This window comes from Dermacentor albipictus, chromosome 1 (genome assembly GCF_038994185.2).
Source record: "Dermacentor albipictus isolate Rhodes 1998 colony chromosome 1, USDA_Dalb.pri_finalv2, whole genome shotgun sequence".
Lineage (NCBI taxonomy): Eukaryota > Metazoa > Arthropoda > Arachnida > Ixodida > Ixodidae > Dermacentor > Dermacentor albipictus.
This window is the reverse complement of record NC_091821.1, coordinates 205,547,495-205,567,263: the sequence shown is the minus strand read 5'-3', so window position 1 is coordinate 205,567,263 and position 19,769 is coordinate 205,547,495. Positions and strand designations below refer to the sequence as shown.

Genomic DNA, 19,769 nt, shown 5'->3' with positions numbered 1-19,769 from the left:
AGCGCCGTAGGCGCGTTCTACCAAGTTTCACCGCAACTTTCGCAACTGATTACATTCTTTATAATTCACCATGAACCCCTTTGGGCACTCGTTAGTACATAGCCACAAGGTCTGCTCCGTTGTTGCATATGCTTCATCTTGATGCGGGTTCTCGTCTGGCTGTGGAAATCGGTTGAAAATCACCCGTAGGCTACCTATACATTTGCTTCAATTACGCGATTATTAGTGCGAACCTGAACATGAATGATAGGCCTAATGCACCGGAAAACAACTTTCACGTGTTCATCTGCGAGCCTTTGTAGTTGATATCACCATCAACAGAGAAAAAGAGTGCTGCTGGGATGATCGAGTGCATATTAATTTAAGCCAACACGTAAAGGCCATGTATTACTGAATGCCGCGCGCTCCATTTGCGGGTCTCGGGATTAAGCAGGACCGTTTAAACTCTTTTTTTTTGTTATTCTTGCAATCCCCATACGTGGGCCGATCCCGAAGGTAGTGCAATGCAGGGGCGACCCACGGCGCAGGTGAAGCAGGCGTGAAAGGGAAGCTAAAATTAAATTATGGGGTTTTACGCGCCGAAACCACTTTCTGATAATGAGGCACGCCGTAATGGAGGACTCCGGAAGTTTTGACCACCTGGGGTCCTTTAACGTGCACCTAAATCTCAGTACACGGGCGTTGTCGCATTTCGCCTCCATAGAAATGCGGCCGCCATGGCCGGGATTCGATCCCATGACCTCGTACTCAGCAGCCCAACACCATAGCCACTGAGCAACCACGGCGGGTTGAAAGGGAAGCTGAAGGGCCTTCCATAAAAAAAATAAGAGTTAACAGCTGTACGTAATGGTTTTCAACCCACCGCATTCGGATATCGCATTGAAACTGAACGAAAGAAAGCGCAAACAGATTTTACTTCGACGTGAAGTGCAGCAGCAGACTAGGGGCAGCTCGCGCGCTTCGTTTCCGCCTGTGATTGGTCGGGTGCTCATGACGTCGACAATGGTCTTCGTCCGGATCAACCTCTGCCGCTACACATGAAGGATGGTGCAAGGTGATTTGGCGCTGTTGTTTTGGTGAAACGGTAATGATAAATTTGGAGAGCTTGCGTTTCGCTGAAGAGTTCGGCGTTGCTCCCTACATGTACGAACCGATTGCGAGGAGCCGGCCTCTCCAAGAAGCAAAATATGCTGGTAGCAAGCAGTGCTTTCGACGGGAACGAAAGTGAAGTGTTAGCATGTCCTCGTGGCAGAAATGTTCTTTGTTGAGTATGTTTTTTTTTTTCAAAGCTGCATTCAGCCATCAAGTGGGTTCGTTTTCGGGCAAACAACTGTACTGTTATGTCCCTGCATGCCTTCTCGTGCAACGTAAGCGGGGATGCGATCGCCGGCATTTGTACGCTGCTCCAAAGCTGTCGGAAATCAACACAGACGGTTTACATGCGGGAAAAGCTTTCCGGCTCTTGTAGCACGGTGACCTTCATTAGCGCGCCATCCGCACGCTACTCGTAACCGGAGCCGTAAAGGCGGCGAATTCCGCGGGCTACGTGAGATGGCCAGTTTCTCTCTTTGCGCGAGAGAAGGGGAGCGCAGCGTCCTGGCGTGCGCCGGCTTTCAAACACATGCAAACTTTACACTTGCACTGCGTTATGGTAGCTGCATGCAGGCTATTTCACAGCACACGTGCGAATAGAAAACTAACGGCGGTTTGCGACGAGACCTGCGTCAAGGGTGGGAGATAAACATGCACCTTCCGTTCAGCGTGCTAACATGAAGGAACTAGCCATAAATCAAAATCCAGGTTTGGACGAGTTCGTGCATTCATAAGGGCTTCCAAGACCAGTTACCATCCGTCCGCCCGCACCCGTCCTGTCTTTGTGCGTTCGTTGCCCCGACCTTCTCGCGCTGCGTTTAGAAAGCCTGCTAGCAGCAAGTCGTGCTCTCACTCATTCACGCATTATTGATAAATTCTGGTAGTAATCGTCGTCCCGAAGTGGTTAGAGCACAGCATTGTTGTTCTTGAGCGCTTGAAATTCTTTTGATTCACAGCAGCCTCCCATTAGCTAAAAGCTTCTTGTCTTGCGAGAAGTAATTGAACATGGGAACATCGTCGTGGCCACTGGTGTTCGTGCAACCGTAGGCTGCACAGAACGCCAGCATGATCAGCCCACCACTTTAATTGATGCTGCGCACGTCAACTACCACTCTACATACACACAAACAAAGGGATGCAAGGTCAAGCGAGGCAGATTATGACGGCACTCCTTGCAGAAACAAGCACGGTCAGGCATGGTCGCGGAGACTGCGAAGGAACTGAACCCCAGTGCTGACGTCACTACGCCGCAGATTCCGGTCTCTGCTCGCATCGTCAGCGTCAGCAGCAGCACGCGGCGCTTGACGAAGGGGGGGGGGGGGCGGAGCGACAGCGCAATTTTAACTGATGATTACGTCGTTCCTAAGTGAAAAATCCCCCCCACCAAAAAAAAATTACCTGCATGGTTTATAAGGTTCCCGCATCCCTATATGAGCGTTTTATTGAATTCGACAGACTGTTCAGCTTTTCTTTAAGGGACGCACATACGCAGCTTCGCTGGTCATCCATCTTCACGGAGTGAAAGGACACTGTGTTCTTTTATTGGGCGAACTTCTGCGCCAAAACAAAAAATAAATAAATAAAATACCACAAGTGATGCTCAGAGCACTACGATAGCGGCGAGTGTGCAGTCGTCGGTGGATGAAATACGATCTGCGGGTCAAGCGCCGTAGGCTATGCATACACGAGACATCGTACCGATTCCAACGTTATCGCTGGTGATCGCGCACTTTCCAGAATGTACGCAGCTATTCGCGTCGCGTACGCAATTTAGTTAGAGAAGATCCTTCTGCCATAAAATCAGGCGACAACATTCGAGAAAGTTCCCACACATGTAAGCGCGTCCTGCGCCGAGCGGTAACATTGTAACAGTGGTGCGCCGGCGGAAAAAAAGAAAGAAAATAAAACCGGTCATCGGAAAAAAGTAACAATGTAGCGTGCCAATATATTAATAAAAGCAACAAGTTGTGGGGTTTTACGTGCCAAAACCACAATAAAAATATGAAGCGCGCCGTATGTAGCGGGGGAGGGCTTCTGATTAATTTTGACCACCTGGGGTTCCTTAGTGTGCACCTGGTGCACGCTACCCATGCATTTTCTTGCATTTCGCAACGCATCGAAATGTAGCCGCCCCTGCCGCGATTTGATCCCTCACCCTCGGGCTTAGCAGTCCAACGCGAAAACCATTACGCCACCAAGGCGCGTTTCAATGCATAGGCGAGGGAGCACCCAAAAGTATCGGGAATTTTTATTTCCTATTTGAATGTCTCTTTGAACATTCCAAAACGTAGATTACCTTTAACGTACTTTCTCCAGAACGTAAGTGGACTTGCTTCGCATCTTTATCTGCTGTTCACGAAGACTGCTCTGCAACTATCGCAAACTGGTACACTCAGCGCTTCCCTCATTCTCTTCTTTATCGCCTTCATACAACTTGAAAAGGCTTTAAGCTCTCGTTTCAGTCTTGGAGACAGGAAACCGAAACTCGCAACATACGGGACATAGATGGTGGGTAAAGGTATTATCATCTCATCTTATGTCAAGAAGTGCTGCACGCTGAGCGCTGTATGGACTGGAACGTTGTGATGCACAAACCATGCATTCACCCGAGTTTCACAGATCACGGCGCTTTCTTCGAATTGTATAGCGCTACCGCTGAGGCACTTCAGCGTGTGTGTGCATATATATATATATATATATATATATATATATATATATATATATATATATATATATATATATACCGCGGACGCCATGGGCTTGTGCTGGCTTGGCCAGACGCAGTAGTGTACTGGCACATAAAGAAAGGATTTGTTGTTAGCTCACACGTACGTAAATAAATGCTGGAGTTTTGCGTGCCAAACGCCCGATATGAACATCAGGCACCCCGTAGTGGGGGACTCCGGATTTATTTTGACCAATTGGGGTCCTTTAACGAGCACCCAATGCACGGCACACGACTGTCTTTGCATTCCGCCCCCATCGGAATGCGACCGCTGCGGCTGGGATTTGATGCCGTGACCTTGAGATCAGCAGCGCAACGCCATAGGGCAACCGCGGCGGGCCCACACGTACGCATTTCACGAGACCCTGTTGAAGTGACAAAGTTATGCAGGTGCACTTGACTGTGCACCGAAGAAGGCGGGCGTCGCGAGCTCACGAATGTTATCAAATGCCCGGAGGATTGCGCAAAGCATCACGCGCACCATCGACTGCAGAGGGCCGCGAAAAAAAAATATATTGCCAACAATAAACGCGGGGCACATGGCCTATTTAGTCTCTGAATCTTGCGTTATTACGGGCACAAAGTTTGGCCCCGCAGGTGTAACAATGTGTACAACGAGGAACGTGTAGAAAGATCTTGTTTGTTACGTCCCTTACCCTATATACGCGCACTTATTAAACGATCATGAATATAACCAACTGACATGAATTTACGCTCTAGCTGCAGGTTTAAGTCTGAGCGGGTCATATATGATCTTTTAAAGTTTGTATTGTTCTTTCTCCCTTCTCGTAGCTGTGCTGGAGCGACCTCGAGGGAAAACCCTATAGGGGCGTTTCTCATCGGAACCCTCTCGTTGATGTCGCAGACATTTGGTTTTGCGCTCCATTCTGTCCCAAGCTTCGCGATACATGTGAATTATGGGCATCGTGTCATCCAAAGGTTAACGTGCAAGAGTTCGAAGACAACGTAGCGTCAGAGGACAGGCCAAGATGGGAGACTGCATGCACTACAGCAAGCGCTGAACTACGCCTGCCGAGCGTATAAGCGAGTCACGCACTGCCCCATGCATGACGGCATTCTGAACGCTATCATGTGTTGCAGTAGGTCCAGCGCAGTGGAGCATCAGAAGTTTAGCAGCTCAACATGCGCGAGTCGTTCGCGAAATGGAAGGGAACTGCTCTAAAACAGCGTTTATTCTCCTTAGTTTTACAGTGTACTAAAAAGCGAGTCACGCACAAAAGAATCCCTAGCAGGGCATCAGGAAGGGCACCGCAAGGGGGGTCAAGGGCCGCCCAAGGGGAGCGACCGGTTGCTCGGTGATGACATGGTGGATCTTGAAGGGTGAGAAGCCGCCCTCGGCCGGTGTGGAGCCGAGAAAATCGAGCCACTTCTGAGGCGAGCAGCCGAGAACGCGGCCTCCGCACATGAGCGTCATGAGCTTGATGCCGAACACCACACTACGAACGTCTCTGCACGAGTCGTAGACGCCCTGGGCGTAATCGGGCCGCAGGGCGTACACCAATTCAGCGACGTGCGGACGGGAGCCAGCCTTGGCTGTGGCGTTGACCGCGAGGAACTGCGACTGCTTCGGGGAGCACGTCATGCGGCACAGCAGGTCCTTGAAGTTGAGCATGCAGGCGGGGCATTTCGTCATGCCGAGGCTCGCAGGCTGCTCGAGTTCGCGGGCAAGGTCTCGCACCTGGGAGACGTCGCAGCACACTGCGCGGTCAGCCTTCACTTGAGCGGCCAGCTGCGGGCAAACGTCGGAGAAGAGCCGCCACGACGAGTCGTCGACCATGGGTGCGGGCTTCTGCCGCACTGCGCAGGGAATGGCCTTGTCCGTGTCCTCGTCGTTGGTGCAGTGGCCCCTGAAGACGCAGTCCGTCGCCGCGCGCTGGACAGAGCAGAGCAGCAAGAGCAGCGCGCTCAACGCCGCAGCGTTCATGGCGCCCGTCTGGCAAGTTCGCTCGCGTCTGGGACGGGTTTCGCGCACTGGCTCCGTGGGTGTCTCGAAAGGCGGCTTTATCGAGGCTGGCTGGCTGCGCTGGGCCTATTAAAAGCAAACGCGTGTAAGCCGAGGCGACACACTCGAGGGCGAGGGCTGACGAACAAGGAGAGCGCCAAGGAGGAAACAGCCGAGTGCGCACGCGAACCGCCCACAGGCGCGCGCTCGCGTGCGACGAAAAACGGACCAGCGAGTCCCGAATGTTCGTGGCTTTCAGATAAAAGTTATCGCCGCCTGACAATGACCCCCGGCGGCCCGCAGCGATGCTTCAGAGCGTCTTGTCTTGCTGACGTGTGCGCTGCTTGTAGAGGCCGTGCCTTCTTCGCCTCGATTGGGGGTGGAGAGGGGTTGGAGTTGCACGCGCTCTCTGGGTATCGCCGTTTGAATAACAACGCGCCGGCGGAGCGCACCTCGCGCCGCGAGAGGAAAAACAATGGGATGCGTGCATCCAGCGCGGGTCCAAAAAGTTGGACGCGCGCGGCGCTTGCTTTGTTGTTGTTGTCCTTGGGGACGACGGATAAATACGGGCTGCTCGCTGTCGCCCCGATTTCTCGGGCCGGAGTCCAAACACAAAAATATTTCCGTGCGCCACGGGAAAGTTTCGGTGCCGTTCGCTAACCAAACAGAGAGTCGTCCGGGGGCGGCTGCTGAAGCTGGCGCCGTTCTTGCTGCCACCTCGAGGCAGGATTGGAGACGTGAGCGGAGCACGCCCTCCACCCCCCCGGCGCGGAATGCAAAAGAGCCCCCGTGGTTCTGGATCTTATACGTATAGTTTTTTTATATCTTGCCTGTCGGTTCTCGCGCGTTTTGTTGCCTGTCGAAACGCGCTGCCTTGGGAAGCGCTGTTCCTCGCCTCGGGCTGCTGTTGTTAATCAGAATGATCTCCAGGCGGAACGTTCTCTAGACAAACACCGCGCTGCCTACCTGGGAGCCCGGGCGCGCTGACGAGACGCGCACCTGGCTCCCGCGGCCTTGTTTGCCGGGCGGCTTCTTGCGCGGCGCCCCGGCTCTCCCCCCCCCCCCCTCCTCCCCCCGCCTCCCATTCGTCTCTCCCGCCGCTGCTGCTGCTCTGAGCGCCGACAGCTGAGTGGGGCCCCACGGCGACGGCTGGCTGCCTTTCGAGCACGTGCCCTTTGACGCGCGGACACTTCAGCAGCTCAGGCACGTTGCTGAGGCGTCGGCAGTCGCCGCGAATTATTAATGTTGGCCCACTGCTCCCGCGTCAACTGGCGAATACCGGTTGATCGTCGCGCGTGTAGTTTTCACCTTCTCGGCCCTGCTTCTGCAGCGAACATCGCTGGAAAAAGCGCCAGAGGCATCGTACATTTGTAAAGATCCTTTTCATATTGGGTCATATAAAGCGTGATATAGCCTAAGTGATGCGCTCGCCATATCTGGCGCTATGTGCACCTTTACATGCCGATACGTGACATTGTATTAGTTCCGATACGTCTGTATACACGACCATGTACAACTATGACACAGTTACGGCTCGCATGTGGCACATGTATGACGTTTCTGTGAGGAAAGTATACAAGCCTCGAGGGAACGGGATTATCCTCCTCTAGTGTCCCAACGTTCTTTTCGAAGTTGTTAATCTTGATTTCAAAGCGAAAAGGGTGGCACTCAAGAGTATTTAATGAAATACCCGTTGCTGTGGACGAATGCGCGCATTTTGTGGCCGCCGAAGCTTTTATTTTAAAGTATATTAAAAAAACATAATTTTTTTCAGACAGATAATGGCCCAGCGTTCACAAGCGATAGATAGAGATTGTGGGCTGGAGAAAGACATATTATGCATCGCTTCCCAGCACCTTACCATACGGAAGTGAACTGCTGTGCAGAATTTATTCACCTAAGAATACAAAAATTACTACTACTCTGCATATCTGATTATAGCGTGAGTGAAATGCCGACAGGAAGGGTTTCTTAGAAGCAACTGTCACTCGGTATATTGGAACGAAGTGCGTATATACCGCGTTTTTTTAAGTGTTTAGTTCAAACAGATAAATAAAACTTCATATTGAACATCCTTCAGCGTGATTCCGCCGATCCCGTTACATAAACAGGCCGACATTCCTTCCACGAAAATCAGTGTCTAGGTATAGCTAATAAAAGAATTCACATATTAAACATTTGAAAATTATTTACTTTAGCACGCATGTCGAAATTGCGAGATTTACGTCGGCTGTAATGCTCCAGCATTAAGAGTGTTTGTAAAGCGATCCCGTAAATGCGTTGTGACTGATGGCCGTCGGTGTGAAGTACTTCAAGTAGATTCTCCCTCTTGTTTGCGTAGAATCGCACAAAGCAGATGCGATGACGGCAAGGGCAAGGTATACGTATATGTATGGACAGCTCCACACATATTCCCGCTCTGAAGGCAGTTTGAAGCTTTTGCAGGATACCGCTTTGCGGAAGAGTTTCTCCTTATGGATCCGCTGTATCGAACTCGTTGAATTGGGTACGTTAGACGTACCTTTACACACTTCGTTGAAGATAAAAATCTTCCAAATGTTTTCTCGTAGGAGTTTGTTACAATATTACCTTCAATGTCAATGCTTTTTCCAACACGTTCTGGGGACGGATACCTCGAAAGTGCTAATAGCCTTAGATCTCTGCTAAGCAGATTGCACTACTGCTCGGATTCAATTTTGCTATTTCAATATGTTTCTGTTTTCTAAAGTGAATAACGTTTATTAGTCAATTTTTTAAATAGCTATTTGGACGGGATTTCACATGTAAGTAATTTCCGGGACTTCCAAAAATTTAACTGGAAAGCTGGAAAGCGCTATCTTTCACAGGCGATAAAACAAAAAAGTAATCTTATTGAACTAAACAAACGCTGGTGGAACGTATGTACACATTGCAGTGAAGTTCACACAGAAACCCATACATCTAAAGTAAGGCGGGTAATGAACACGGGCGTCATCTGCGTGTTACGTTTCTCCTCCGTTGAAATGACAGGACCTGTGATGTCACATCCCGAAGAAAAAAAAAGCCTGTAATCTGTGATTTGCCATTTCTTATGACATCCTTATTTTCTTATCACGCTGCACGCTGAGCGACCGATACCAGTGATAGCGGTGGCGTGGTGGCGTGTGTTTCACGTCCGAGCCAATGACGAAGGGCGACAATAATGGAAAATTAATGAAACGTCAGAATTCACGGCCTCCAGGGACGTAGCGGAGGATCCCATTCGAAGATCCTTTCATACGACAACTTAAGAATGTTATCATGAGAGGCCAACAAACAAAGACACCAAGGACAACATAGAGGAAATTACTCGTACTTAATAATTGAACTTAAGAAATGTTAAATTAATGGCAATGAAAGTGAAAAAAAAAACTTGCCACTAGTGGGGAACGATCCCACGTCTTCGCATCACGTGTGCGATGTGAAGAGGAGCGATCACTTGCTCATATGTTTTCCGCGACTCCTCGGATGCAGCACCTTGCTGCATGTATACTGGGGGCGGCTTCCGCTGTGGCTCTTCTGCCGATCGTGTGCGCGCGAATGGCGGCCATTCCTTTGTAGAGAGAGATCTGGCAGTTTTCTCTCTTCCAACGTCGGTGTTTGGGGTGCTGGAAACTTCCACTGACGGTGCTGCCTGACGAGTCGAATCTTCTTGAAAAGCTGATATTTTCCCTTGTGAGGACCTTCGATGGTGGCGTCGTCTTTGCCGGACTTTCTCTGCGGCCTCTTTGTGGGTAGAGCTGTCTCTCACGATTTGTTTTAGAATGCAGATCTCTTTCTTGATCTGGGGACAGTCTTTGGCAGAGGCGCAGTGATCACCTTGACAGTTAGGACACTTCAACGTGATTGCGCTGCAGTTGTCTTCTGAGTAGGGTTCGGCGCATTGAGGGCACACTGCGGAATTTCTGCAAACACCCTTCACATGACCAATCTTCTTACAGTTGAAGCGTTGCATTGGTCTTAGAATAAACGGTCGGACCTGGCGGCTAAAGTGGCCAACCTTCACGTAGGAGGGAAGACAGTCGCCTTTGAACGTTATCCTCACACAACGTGTGTTACCGAGGCGACCGACGTGCACAATGACGTTGTGTTCACTTGCTGGTTTTATGAGAGCTGGGAGGTATGCGTTAGGTATTTCATTGTCAATGTCGTAGATGACTTATGTTATTGTGGCACCATTCGCTGGCACGATGGATAGGATCTTGATGTTACCCAGCTGCGCTACATGTTGTAGTGTGTTCAGCGCGCTCGGGTTCATCACATTGATTGCCAGGATGTTTCTCCTAATGTTTATCCTGACATCCTTGATCTCGTTCGGCACGGTGCTTTCTAGATACACGGAGAGTGCTTGCCTATTGAGGACGTGTAGCTTGTCAGTAGCGTTCTGTGTCACAAACAGGATGGAGTAAGGCCATTGTTGAGGCGCAGTTTCCACAGTGGTCGTTTCCTCGCTTCCCATGGAAGCGATGTCCGTGGGTGAACGGGAACCGCGAGGGGCCTCGAGATGTTGTACATCCATCACCGCGATGTAGAGGGCGGCATACCCCACAAGTGCAGTGAAAAGGCCAGAAAAGCACTATAGCTACATTGACCATCGAGATCGTTTTTTTTTCTTTATTATCAATAGTGTCGATACCACTATGGATAGTTTACTAACGTTTGAGATCGGTAGCGCTATCCATAGCTTAGCAATTGTTGGCTAGCAATATTACCAAAAGCTTTGAGATAACTGACGATCAGTAACACCCAGTAGTATTTAAAGTTGGGCGAGTTGTTGTTTCATTCTCGGAACAGCGTGAAAAGACAGCGCTGTCTTGTCTTTTCCTTCTTCATGGTCCCGTCTTTACGCGCTATTACGAGAACGAACGGTAACACGCAGCTCATGCATTTCTAAAATAATGTTCAATAATAATTATATTTGGGGTTTTACGTGCCAAAACCACTTTCTGATTATGAGGCACGCCGTAGTGGAGGACTCCGGAAATTTTGACCACCTGGGGTTCTTTAACGTGCACCTAAATCTAAGTACACGGGTGTTTTCGTATTTCACCCCCATCGAAATGCGGCCGCCGTGGCCGGGATTCGATCCCGCGACCACGTGCTCAGCAGCCCAACACCATATCCACTGAGCAACTACGGCGGGTAAATAATGTTTCGCCGAATGAAGTAACATACTTGTTTTCGGGGTCAGTTATTCCAAATGTGGCTATCACTTACTCATACTGAAAACAAGTAACCATGTGCACACCACTTGGCCTTCCGGTTACCGCGTGAGAGCAAACCGCTTCGTGATGACTCGCGATCTGCAGGACCTCAATAATGTTTTACCTTACCATACCATACCAGACAAACAAAATTAGTTTCTGTTTACTCTACCTTAAATTTAAAAATGCAATTAAAATTTGTTACAGTGCAGTTATACGCAGTTATGATTTCTGAACTAAACTAGGTCACCGCAGGAGCTGCGGCCGTCGAGTGCTATAGGGGGCAGCGAAAGTAATCAGAAATAGATTATTCACATTGACGTCATCGTAGAGGCAATCCTAGGGTATCATGCAGGCCGAGAAGCTGCGTAAACAAGAAACGCGAAAGCACGCTAGGAGCGTCTCGCGCCGAGCGGCAAATTGATAACAGCGATAATCTGGTGAAAAACGGTCATCGTCAAAAAGCAAAACAATCTACTCGTGATAATATGGTAGCCTGACGTCATTGTGCCCACCATGTTTGGACTATAGCATGGTGAGAAGCTGTGTGTCCATGAAGTAACTTGCAAACTATCTATAGTCTTGCAAGTATACGGCGTTGAAACTTGTGTTACTCATGGAAAAAGTGCAAATTTCGAAATCACTGACAAGAAAGCAATAACATATATATTCAGACTAGGGAGCGTAAAGTGACAAGGCGTCAGTGCGACTGTTGGCTGCGGCTAAGAGAAAGCAGCCGCGCGCTACTCCGTAAGCAGCAGCAGTGCCCAAAACTGGGGGTTGTCCACAAGATCCATGTTACAGCTGTACAGAGTGTTGTTTGTTGGGTTCCTCCGGTACAGCCTACCTGCTATATCCAACAGCTGCAAAACTAATTTGCGTACAGTTCAGAGCATTCAGGCCTAAGCTCTGAGGATATGCCTTGAATTACCACGCAGTGCGTCGACGGCTGAAACTATTAACACTGATCAAGATTATTCAATCACGACGCACGTCGCCTTCGAGACATTGCGTGAAGATGTCAGACACATTGCCTGGACCCCTTGCCACCACCACGTCGCACTCACCTTGAAAAGACACCGCACGTTATTTAGCACAACTATCAGTGCATATCTTGCCTCGCTTACAGCGGGTTACACACCTGCGGCCCGGTCAGTGTCCCCTCCATGGTGTTTGTGCCGTCTTGAAGTACACTTCGGAATTCCAGGACTTCAAAAAAAGTCAGATCTACCACCGCTTCCACTAAAACCATTGAGCTTACTACTGTTGCACGAGAACTACAGTAGCCACGTACATATATGTACACTGACTGATCAACCACATCGATCAGTTCTGGGGGTGCTGTGTTTATAGCGACGAGAGGAATAACACTGCGATTCAAGACGTCACATGTGACGACGTCCATGGCTGCAGTACTCGCGGCTCGGCGTAGTGTGCTTCAATTTATTGACACGGAGAGTCAAGGTACAAGGGCCGTGCTTTCCGACTCGAGACCGGCTATACAGAGCATGCAGTCAATTCTCAGACGTGGAGCTCACGAACAGCTAACATACGGAATCGTCAAACTTCATCCCGACGTCTAGCAGAAAGGCCCCGCAATTATTTTCCAGTGGCTACCTGGCCGTTGCGGGATAAGTGGAAATGATCAAGCAGACAGAGCTGCCCGAGAGTCACATAAAGAACAACACAGCGTTCCCCATTCCTTTTTCCAGGACAGACGCTGCAGGGCAGCTTCGTCACCTGGCACGCAAGCTCGCTTCAACAGAGTTTAACACCCAAAATATAAGGTGCACCAGGTTGTATGAACTGAACCCTTCGCTCCAACTCCGACCTCCACCCGGACTTCACCGACGTGAGGCATCGCTTCTATACCGCCTGTGTTTGGAAGTGGCTTTCACAGCGTGCGACGTCTGCGGCGCGGAAGAGAACATCGAACATTTATTGTGCCACTGTCATTGATTTCAGTCGAAAAGACAGACATTATCGCATTGCGACGACTGAACGATCGGCCGTTGTCCGACCAGGTGCTGCTTGAAGATCGTCCCCATCGCTCCTCGGCCCACAAAGCTGTGAAGGCACTTTTGTCTTAAGGGCGACTGGCCTATGCGAACGTCTTCGACTTGTTTGGCCTCCGTGTACGCGCGCGAGTTCACCACGTCTTTCCTCCTCCCCTCCCTCTTTCTATCTCATCTTTCTATTCCCTCTTTCACGCGTCCCTTAGAGTAGCGTATAGCCAACCAGACGCATTTCTTATTAATATTGCTGCCTTCGCTCTTTATTTCCTCCTCCTCCGCACCGACATAGAAGTACGATTGCTGTAATCAGATGCCCACAATTACAGAACGCCTCGTCACTTTACGCAGACGCGCAGTTAGTCGTTTAGTAGATTTTGTTGTTTCAAATCACTTGAATCGGTAATACTTGCGGCCACATACGCGAGGCGCGCGGGCGTGCTTAATTCCTTCGCGTTTTTCTTTTTACGTTCTTTTTATTTTTTTTACGAATTTTGCGAAAACATTGAAACTCGGGAAAAATACCCGCCGTGGTTGTTCAGTGGCTATGGTGTTAGGCTGATGAGCACAAGGTCGCGGGATCGAATCCCGGCCACGGCGGCCGCATTTCGATGGGGGCGAAATGCGAAAACACCCGTGTACTTAGATTTAGGTGCACGTTAAAGAACCCCAGGGGGTCGAAATTTCCGGAGCCCTCCACTACGGCGTGCCTCATAATCAGAAAGTGGTTTTGGCACGTAAAACCCCATAATTTTTTTAAACTCGGGAAAAATAAAGAAAACTGCAGGCAACTGGAAACGTTTCAATATGGCGATTTTAAATTATGGGGTTTTGCGTGCGAAAACCACGATCTGATTATGAGGCACGCCGTAGGGGCCGACTACGGAATAATTTGGACCACCTGAGGTTCTTTAACGTGCACCTAAACCTAAGTACACGGGTGTTTTCGCATTTCGCCCTCATCGAAATGCGTGTTACGATGCCGCGACCTCGTGCTTATCAGCTTAATGCCATGTAGTCCCTGACTACCGCGGCTGGTTCCTTGTATTTCGTAGCCTCTATATAATATCTTAGATCATGTTAGAGGGAACACCTTGTGTGTAGCTACACGCCCAAGCGCACACAAATGGGAGTGCAAACAATGGTCACCCCTGACGTGTAGGAAGTAAAATAAATTAAAACGAAAACACTTTCTATGTGGCTCTACCCAACTTTCTGTTGTTAGCAAGCGTCTGAAAAATCACCCAGATTTTTTTTTACTCTTGTTTTACTTATCCCTGAATAATGAAATAATGTTCTAATGATTAACTTTACGGGCACTGTCACAGAACAAAGATTTTAGAGCACATTTGAAAACAGTAGTTTCAGTTTTTATGCAGCGTGCTGCGTTTTGAGAAACTGTTCTTTTCGCCATTTCCACGCCCAGGGTACGTATTTTTGTAAAGTTCCACTTCGTATTCCATTCTTCTTCAATCATTTGACGCGCCGTGAGGCCGGTTTTAATGATAACGGCAGCCTGGAGGCGTCCAAGCCAAGTACGAAATGCGAAAAAAAAAACAGAAAATGAAATGGTTTGTTGGAAAATAAGGCCCCAAAATATATGGGCGCATGTAGACGGTCTTACAAAAAATCCGTCCAATAGCTGGCGTCTTATCACGAACATTTCAGTCCTGAGATGAACGGTATATAAGCCAACTAAAAGCGGCAGCCACAAACTCGCGGTTAACCGCGAGTTTGTGGCTGCCGCTAATGGCTCGCCACGAGCCGTCGAATTATTGGGAACGAACGGGCCAGACTCATCCGTTGATGAAATGGAAACCGCCGTATTTGGATGTGCGGACGTCACACTCCGAACGTTGTATGTCTCAACGTACCTTCGCATTTCTCACCAAGCTCATCGTGGCAAAGATAACGCTCACCAGATGAAACAACGTCGTGGAGCAGAAAAGCGGCCTCCTTTAGCTTACAGTTGAGAGTGTTGAATAGACAAAAAATTCTCTACTCTACTCTCTACTAAATTTGGCTTTGTCTTCAGTAGCGACTGCCAAACCCGGAAGGTGGTTCTGCGGGAAGTCCTAGGAATCAAAGACGGATAAAAAACTTCTGTATATCAAACGGCCGCAAGGCTTTGATGATACCGACGCCCGAGGAGAGAATAGAAAAGTGTGTAGCCATGAAATGTTCCAATTTCGATCGAGCAAAATCATTGGACGTTGCACAAATTTTCTTTACGAACTATACGAAACAGGTCAACAATAGCTTCGCGGTGGTTATGTCACTTGTCGAAACGCGCGCGCCAGACAGGTAAGAGAAACATTGTCTTTCACTGCAATAAATTTGCACACTTCCTCATCGTCACAGCGTTACAAGGTGTCGCCGGCACAGCACCCCTGTTTCAATCTCAAACTTTCAGTGTTCCTGTCGGTGTGCGTAGGTGTAGCGTACGTCAGTGTATACAATGTGCTCAAACAACAACAGCGGGTATAGCCAGTTTGTCAGGCTCAGAATTCATCTGCTAGGAAAGCAAGCTTCCCTATTACCCTCTGTACTCCGGGTCGGGATGAAAGAAACCTGCATGCCGGCATGCGCAAGTTGAGTCCGACCCGCTCGGCACGGTGCGTGTCAACGCGGACGGGTCGGGTCGGAAACCGCAGTTGCGCTGTTGTGTTCGCACTCTTCGTTGACTCGACCCGGTGCTGGATGCCGCTATGATTTCGGCCCATTCGTATAAGCGCGGGGTCGGGCCGTGCTGCGCCAGCCCACCCTCTCACTTAACACGCTCATGTCAGGTCCGTGCAAACAAACGAAGATTCATAGCACATGTGTCGTCTGTATGGCGCTGGACGCGCTCAGCGCCGCACCAATGCTCGTGCTCCCGCGGGACATTGTTTTCTCCAATGGCACTGCACGTGAGGGCGTCGACAGCGATGGAAATCGCTCCAAGCACACATTGCGATCAGAAGAAGTATGAATTAACCCGTTCGGGACCCGCCCAAGAAATCTAGCCGACAAACAAAAAGTGCATGTCTAAGACACTGCGCCCAAAGCGATGCCTTTGACGTATGATACGATTTATCAACGGTAGCTGGCTTCTTCTTCTTTCTCATAATTTGTCCATGTAGGGAGAGCTAGCGTGCGAATGGAGGGGCTGTCTTACAGTGAAGTACGGGACGCTTGTATGATGCGCGACACAACCGAACTGCAACTATATTGTATATACTGCCGAACCGGTTACTGAAAGCCACGGAACCATTAAATAAGTCAGCCTAACAAACAAACAAACTGTTGATCTACTGAAACTCCTAGTAAGGGGAAACCAAGAGCAGCGTCATCTGTGAGCGAGCCCTAAAAGGCGCGCTAGGGAATTCCGAATAGAATTTAAAGTACCTTGCCCGCTGTACCTTGCCCCCGCTGATAATTAATTACCCGCTCCAGTTTTTACCATACAACGTTCGAGTGTTTCGCCTGCCCGTACACAACCCCTATGGCACGTCAGTACCCGTACTATCGTGAGCGATATGAGCGGGAACACAAGAGCGCGTGTCAGATAGCCTCGAACACTGCTATAGCAGGGTTCAACGGTGGCCTCCACGTGTCGCCCATATATGGGCGACACGACGCGGCCGCCGTCAGAAACAAAGTGGAAAGGACGACGCTGTTCCAATAACTGTCGAAAATAATAAATTGTTCTAATAAATTGGTCCAAGTGTGGAACTTCGCATCTCCAGCGCACATTGATAAAACCGCTTGATATTGCGGTTACTGATAACTTTGTGCACCGAAGCGTGGCCAATAGCAGCGCTATTTTGATGCGTAAACATTTGAGAGCTACTCCCCTGGGAAATCTGTCCATCTGTCTGGAACGCGTGACGCGATGCTTTCCATAATATATACATCAGGTCCTATGAGGGTATATCCGAAAATGCCGTATACGCTAAACGCAGGAACGGGCGCGTAAGAGCTGCGCTTTAAAAAAAAAAAAAAGAAGATGAAGTAGAAAGGAAATGAAAAGAGTAAGCATGACTGAAAAAAAAAATGACTGGCTGTAAGTTAGTGTGCACGTAACCGTCTTATCGGGTATCGGCGGCCAGTGAAATGCCGTAAGCTGCCGTTTTCGACAAACGCAGGCTCGGTGGTAGTGCCAACAGTTAGCGGAAGAGCGTCCCCCTTTCCCCTCAGTTTTCGACAGCGCCATCCGCGTATCGTGCAACTACGTTTCGAGGCTATTTGCCACGCGTTCGCGTGCTCCTGCTCATATTGATCACGGTAGTACCTATCACAGTACGTGTGACACTTGTTGCTTTTATGAAGCAATCACCGATCTGTGCACGTTTTTAAGTTATGGTTCGGAGTGGTAGTTGCTGCGTACCGTGCTAGAGACACTGGACAGTCCGTGTCTATTGTGAGAACAAGGTATATTAGGATAGTGGTCACAGCGAACGTATGCGCTGCGAACAAACGTATTCTTGCGGTCCACGGGCTCGCAAGATAGACTGGTGTAGTGACGTGAGCCACCACAGAATTTTGTGCGCCGATTTCCATTTTCCTGCTCATTATTCTCCCTTCAAATCCCTATAACTTCCTTTTCCTTTCTATCAATGCAGCGTAGCAAGCCGTTTTTTTTCTGGTTAGCGCATCCTGGCTGTCCTCTGTTTCTGCCTCTCTGTCTCTCTGCACATACGTACTCAGTCTACAAAGCGTAGCCTACAAAGTCACACAGCGCCCTGTGTGTTCACCTTGTTGTTGCTCTTTGTCTTTCTGTCATGCTGTATATATAATAAGTCCACACCAACTCACCCGACTTTTAGTTCTTATACAAAGCTTTACATAAATAGCTTTCCCTTGGGAAAACACACACACACACACACACACACACACACACACACACACACACACACACACACACACACACACACACACACACACACACACACACACACACACACACACACACGCACACGCACACGCACACGCACACACACACACACACACAACTACGAGGAGACTATAACACATGTTCATATAAAATTGCTTTTAGCTGTATTTTTCCACTAACACTTCTTCGCGCTCACTATTGTTCTCTATCGCAAGGAATATCTGTAGCCCGTTTCTTCAGCGGACTGCTACTCTCCGCGCATGTTGCCTATTCGTTCGCGTTGGGTTGCTCGGCCACCAACGCGCAGAACATGTTCGTGGCACCGAACGTTAGTCCTCGGGGGACAACTGTCACTCCCCGAAATTTAATTTAATCTCTAACGGTCTGTCGCGCCGACAGACCGCCGCAAGCACTCCCATTTCTCTTCTTTTTTTGGACCCGCCGTGGTTGCTCAGTGGCTATGGTGTTAGGCTGCTGAGCACGAGGTCGCGGGATCGAATCCTGGCCACGGCGGCCGCATTCCGATGGGGGCGAAATGCGAAAACACCCGTGTACTTAGATTTAGGTGCACGTTAAAGAACCCCAGGTGGTCAAAATTTCCGGAGTCCTCCACTACGGCGTGCCTCATAATCAGAAAGTGGTTTTGGCACGTAAAACCCTATAATCTAATCTCTTCTTTTTTTGGCTTAAGGATCCTCACTGTACACGGTGTACGCAAAGTTTGACCTGAGTGCCTTTACTCTGCTGTATGTGAGGGTTCTCTGCAAATACGTTACACGAACATGGCGTCTCATAACATAAGGTTGTGTTATGAGACGCCCGGCCTAGCTACCAAGGATTCCGTGGTTACTCAATTGCTGGTTTGGACACTTTACCAGATACTATAAAAATAATAATAACGCGCCAGTATCGACAAATACTATGCGCGCTATCTGCGATACCCGTTGCCTCTATTCACGTAGCTGCCTGTGTGGATTCTTTCAATATCGTCCCTGTATACACACCGAAGACAAAAACACTGACGCTGCCAAAAAGAAATTCAAACGAACACAAAGTAGCTTGCTACGCCGTAGTTCACTGCAAGTGGGGTGCGATTTTCATTGATTGTTACTTGCGCGATGAAGGTGTGTGTTTAAATGTGTACTCTCTGCAGAAGCAGGTGCGGCTGAGAGGAAGGAATCGCAGCGCTAGTTCGTTGGACCAACTTGTACACACTTACCAGCACGAAGAACGAGATGCAATTAAGAAAACAATACCAGACGTACCAATACCAGGAACACAATGCCAGACGTACTTCTCTTACGAGGTTGGTGTATGCACACGCTGCACCGTTTTGGCACCTGACCCTGTCCCCTGTGGACGCTGACTGCATTCCTTGTGTCAACACTATTAAGGAATGTATTACATTGCTTCTGAAGAAATTCAGCCTTAGCGCACGAACGCGCCCAAGAACACAACCGTGTCAACCGAGTGCACGAGGAGTGGTGCCCAGAGAACGCACCTAGGGTGTCACTGGTCGTCGTTTGTATAGAGAAGCTCTGTAGGACGAGCCGTGCAATTGGAATGAAGTAAACGTGCATGGAGAGCCGTCTATCCCCTGGGCCTGCCTAAACCACTCGATAACGTTTACGCCAACTTCCGAGATCGAAGAAATGAAATATGACTGTGGTTATACAGTGAATAAAAAGAGTATGTTCGTGAACTGTACTTTCCTCAGACAGTGTAACGATTTCATTTAAAACGGATCCCCTTCGCAATTCTGCACTGTACCCGGTGACACCGGAAACCCTTGACATCTTCGTAAGAATTCGTAATTAACTAAGAACTTAATTAGTGATTTAGTGTCTATTAGTTGATTACGTGTTTCGCTTTCCCGTGC

The 19,769-nt window shown here is 49.1% G+C and overlaps 2 protein-coding genes across 3 annotated transcripts in view; both read right to left on the bottom strand.

Annotated features, from left to right (window-relative positions):
• The window catches only part of twz (BTB/POZ domain-containing protein twz), a 208,486-nt gene that overhangs the window by 176,177 nt on the left and 12,540 nt on the right, over positions 1–19,769 (bottom strand). The window lies entirely within an intron of this gene.
• Positions 4,993–6,089, bottom strand: LOC135896724 (NPC intracellular cholesterol transporter 1-like). Its single transcript, XM_065425216.1, has one exon. It carries the CDS (start codon positions 5,760–5,762, stop codon positions 5,064–5,066), a length of 699 nt encoding a protein of 232 aa, XP_065281288.1. The 5' UTR covers positions 5,763–6,089; the 3' UTR covers positions 4,993–5,063.

Excerpts from the sequence above, each read along its gene's own strand:
- LOC135896724 (XM_065425216.1), bottom strand. The coding sequence starts at position 5,762 with ATGAACGCTGCGGCGTTGAGCGCGCTGCTCTTGCTGCTCTGCTCTGTC.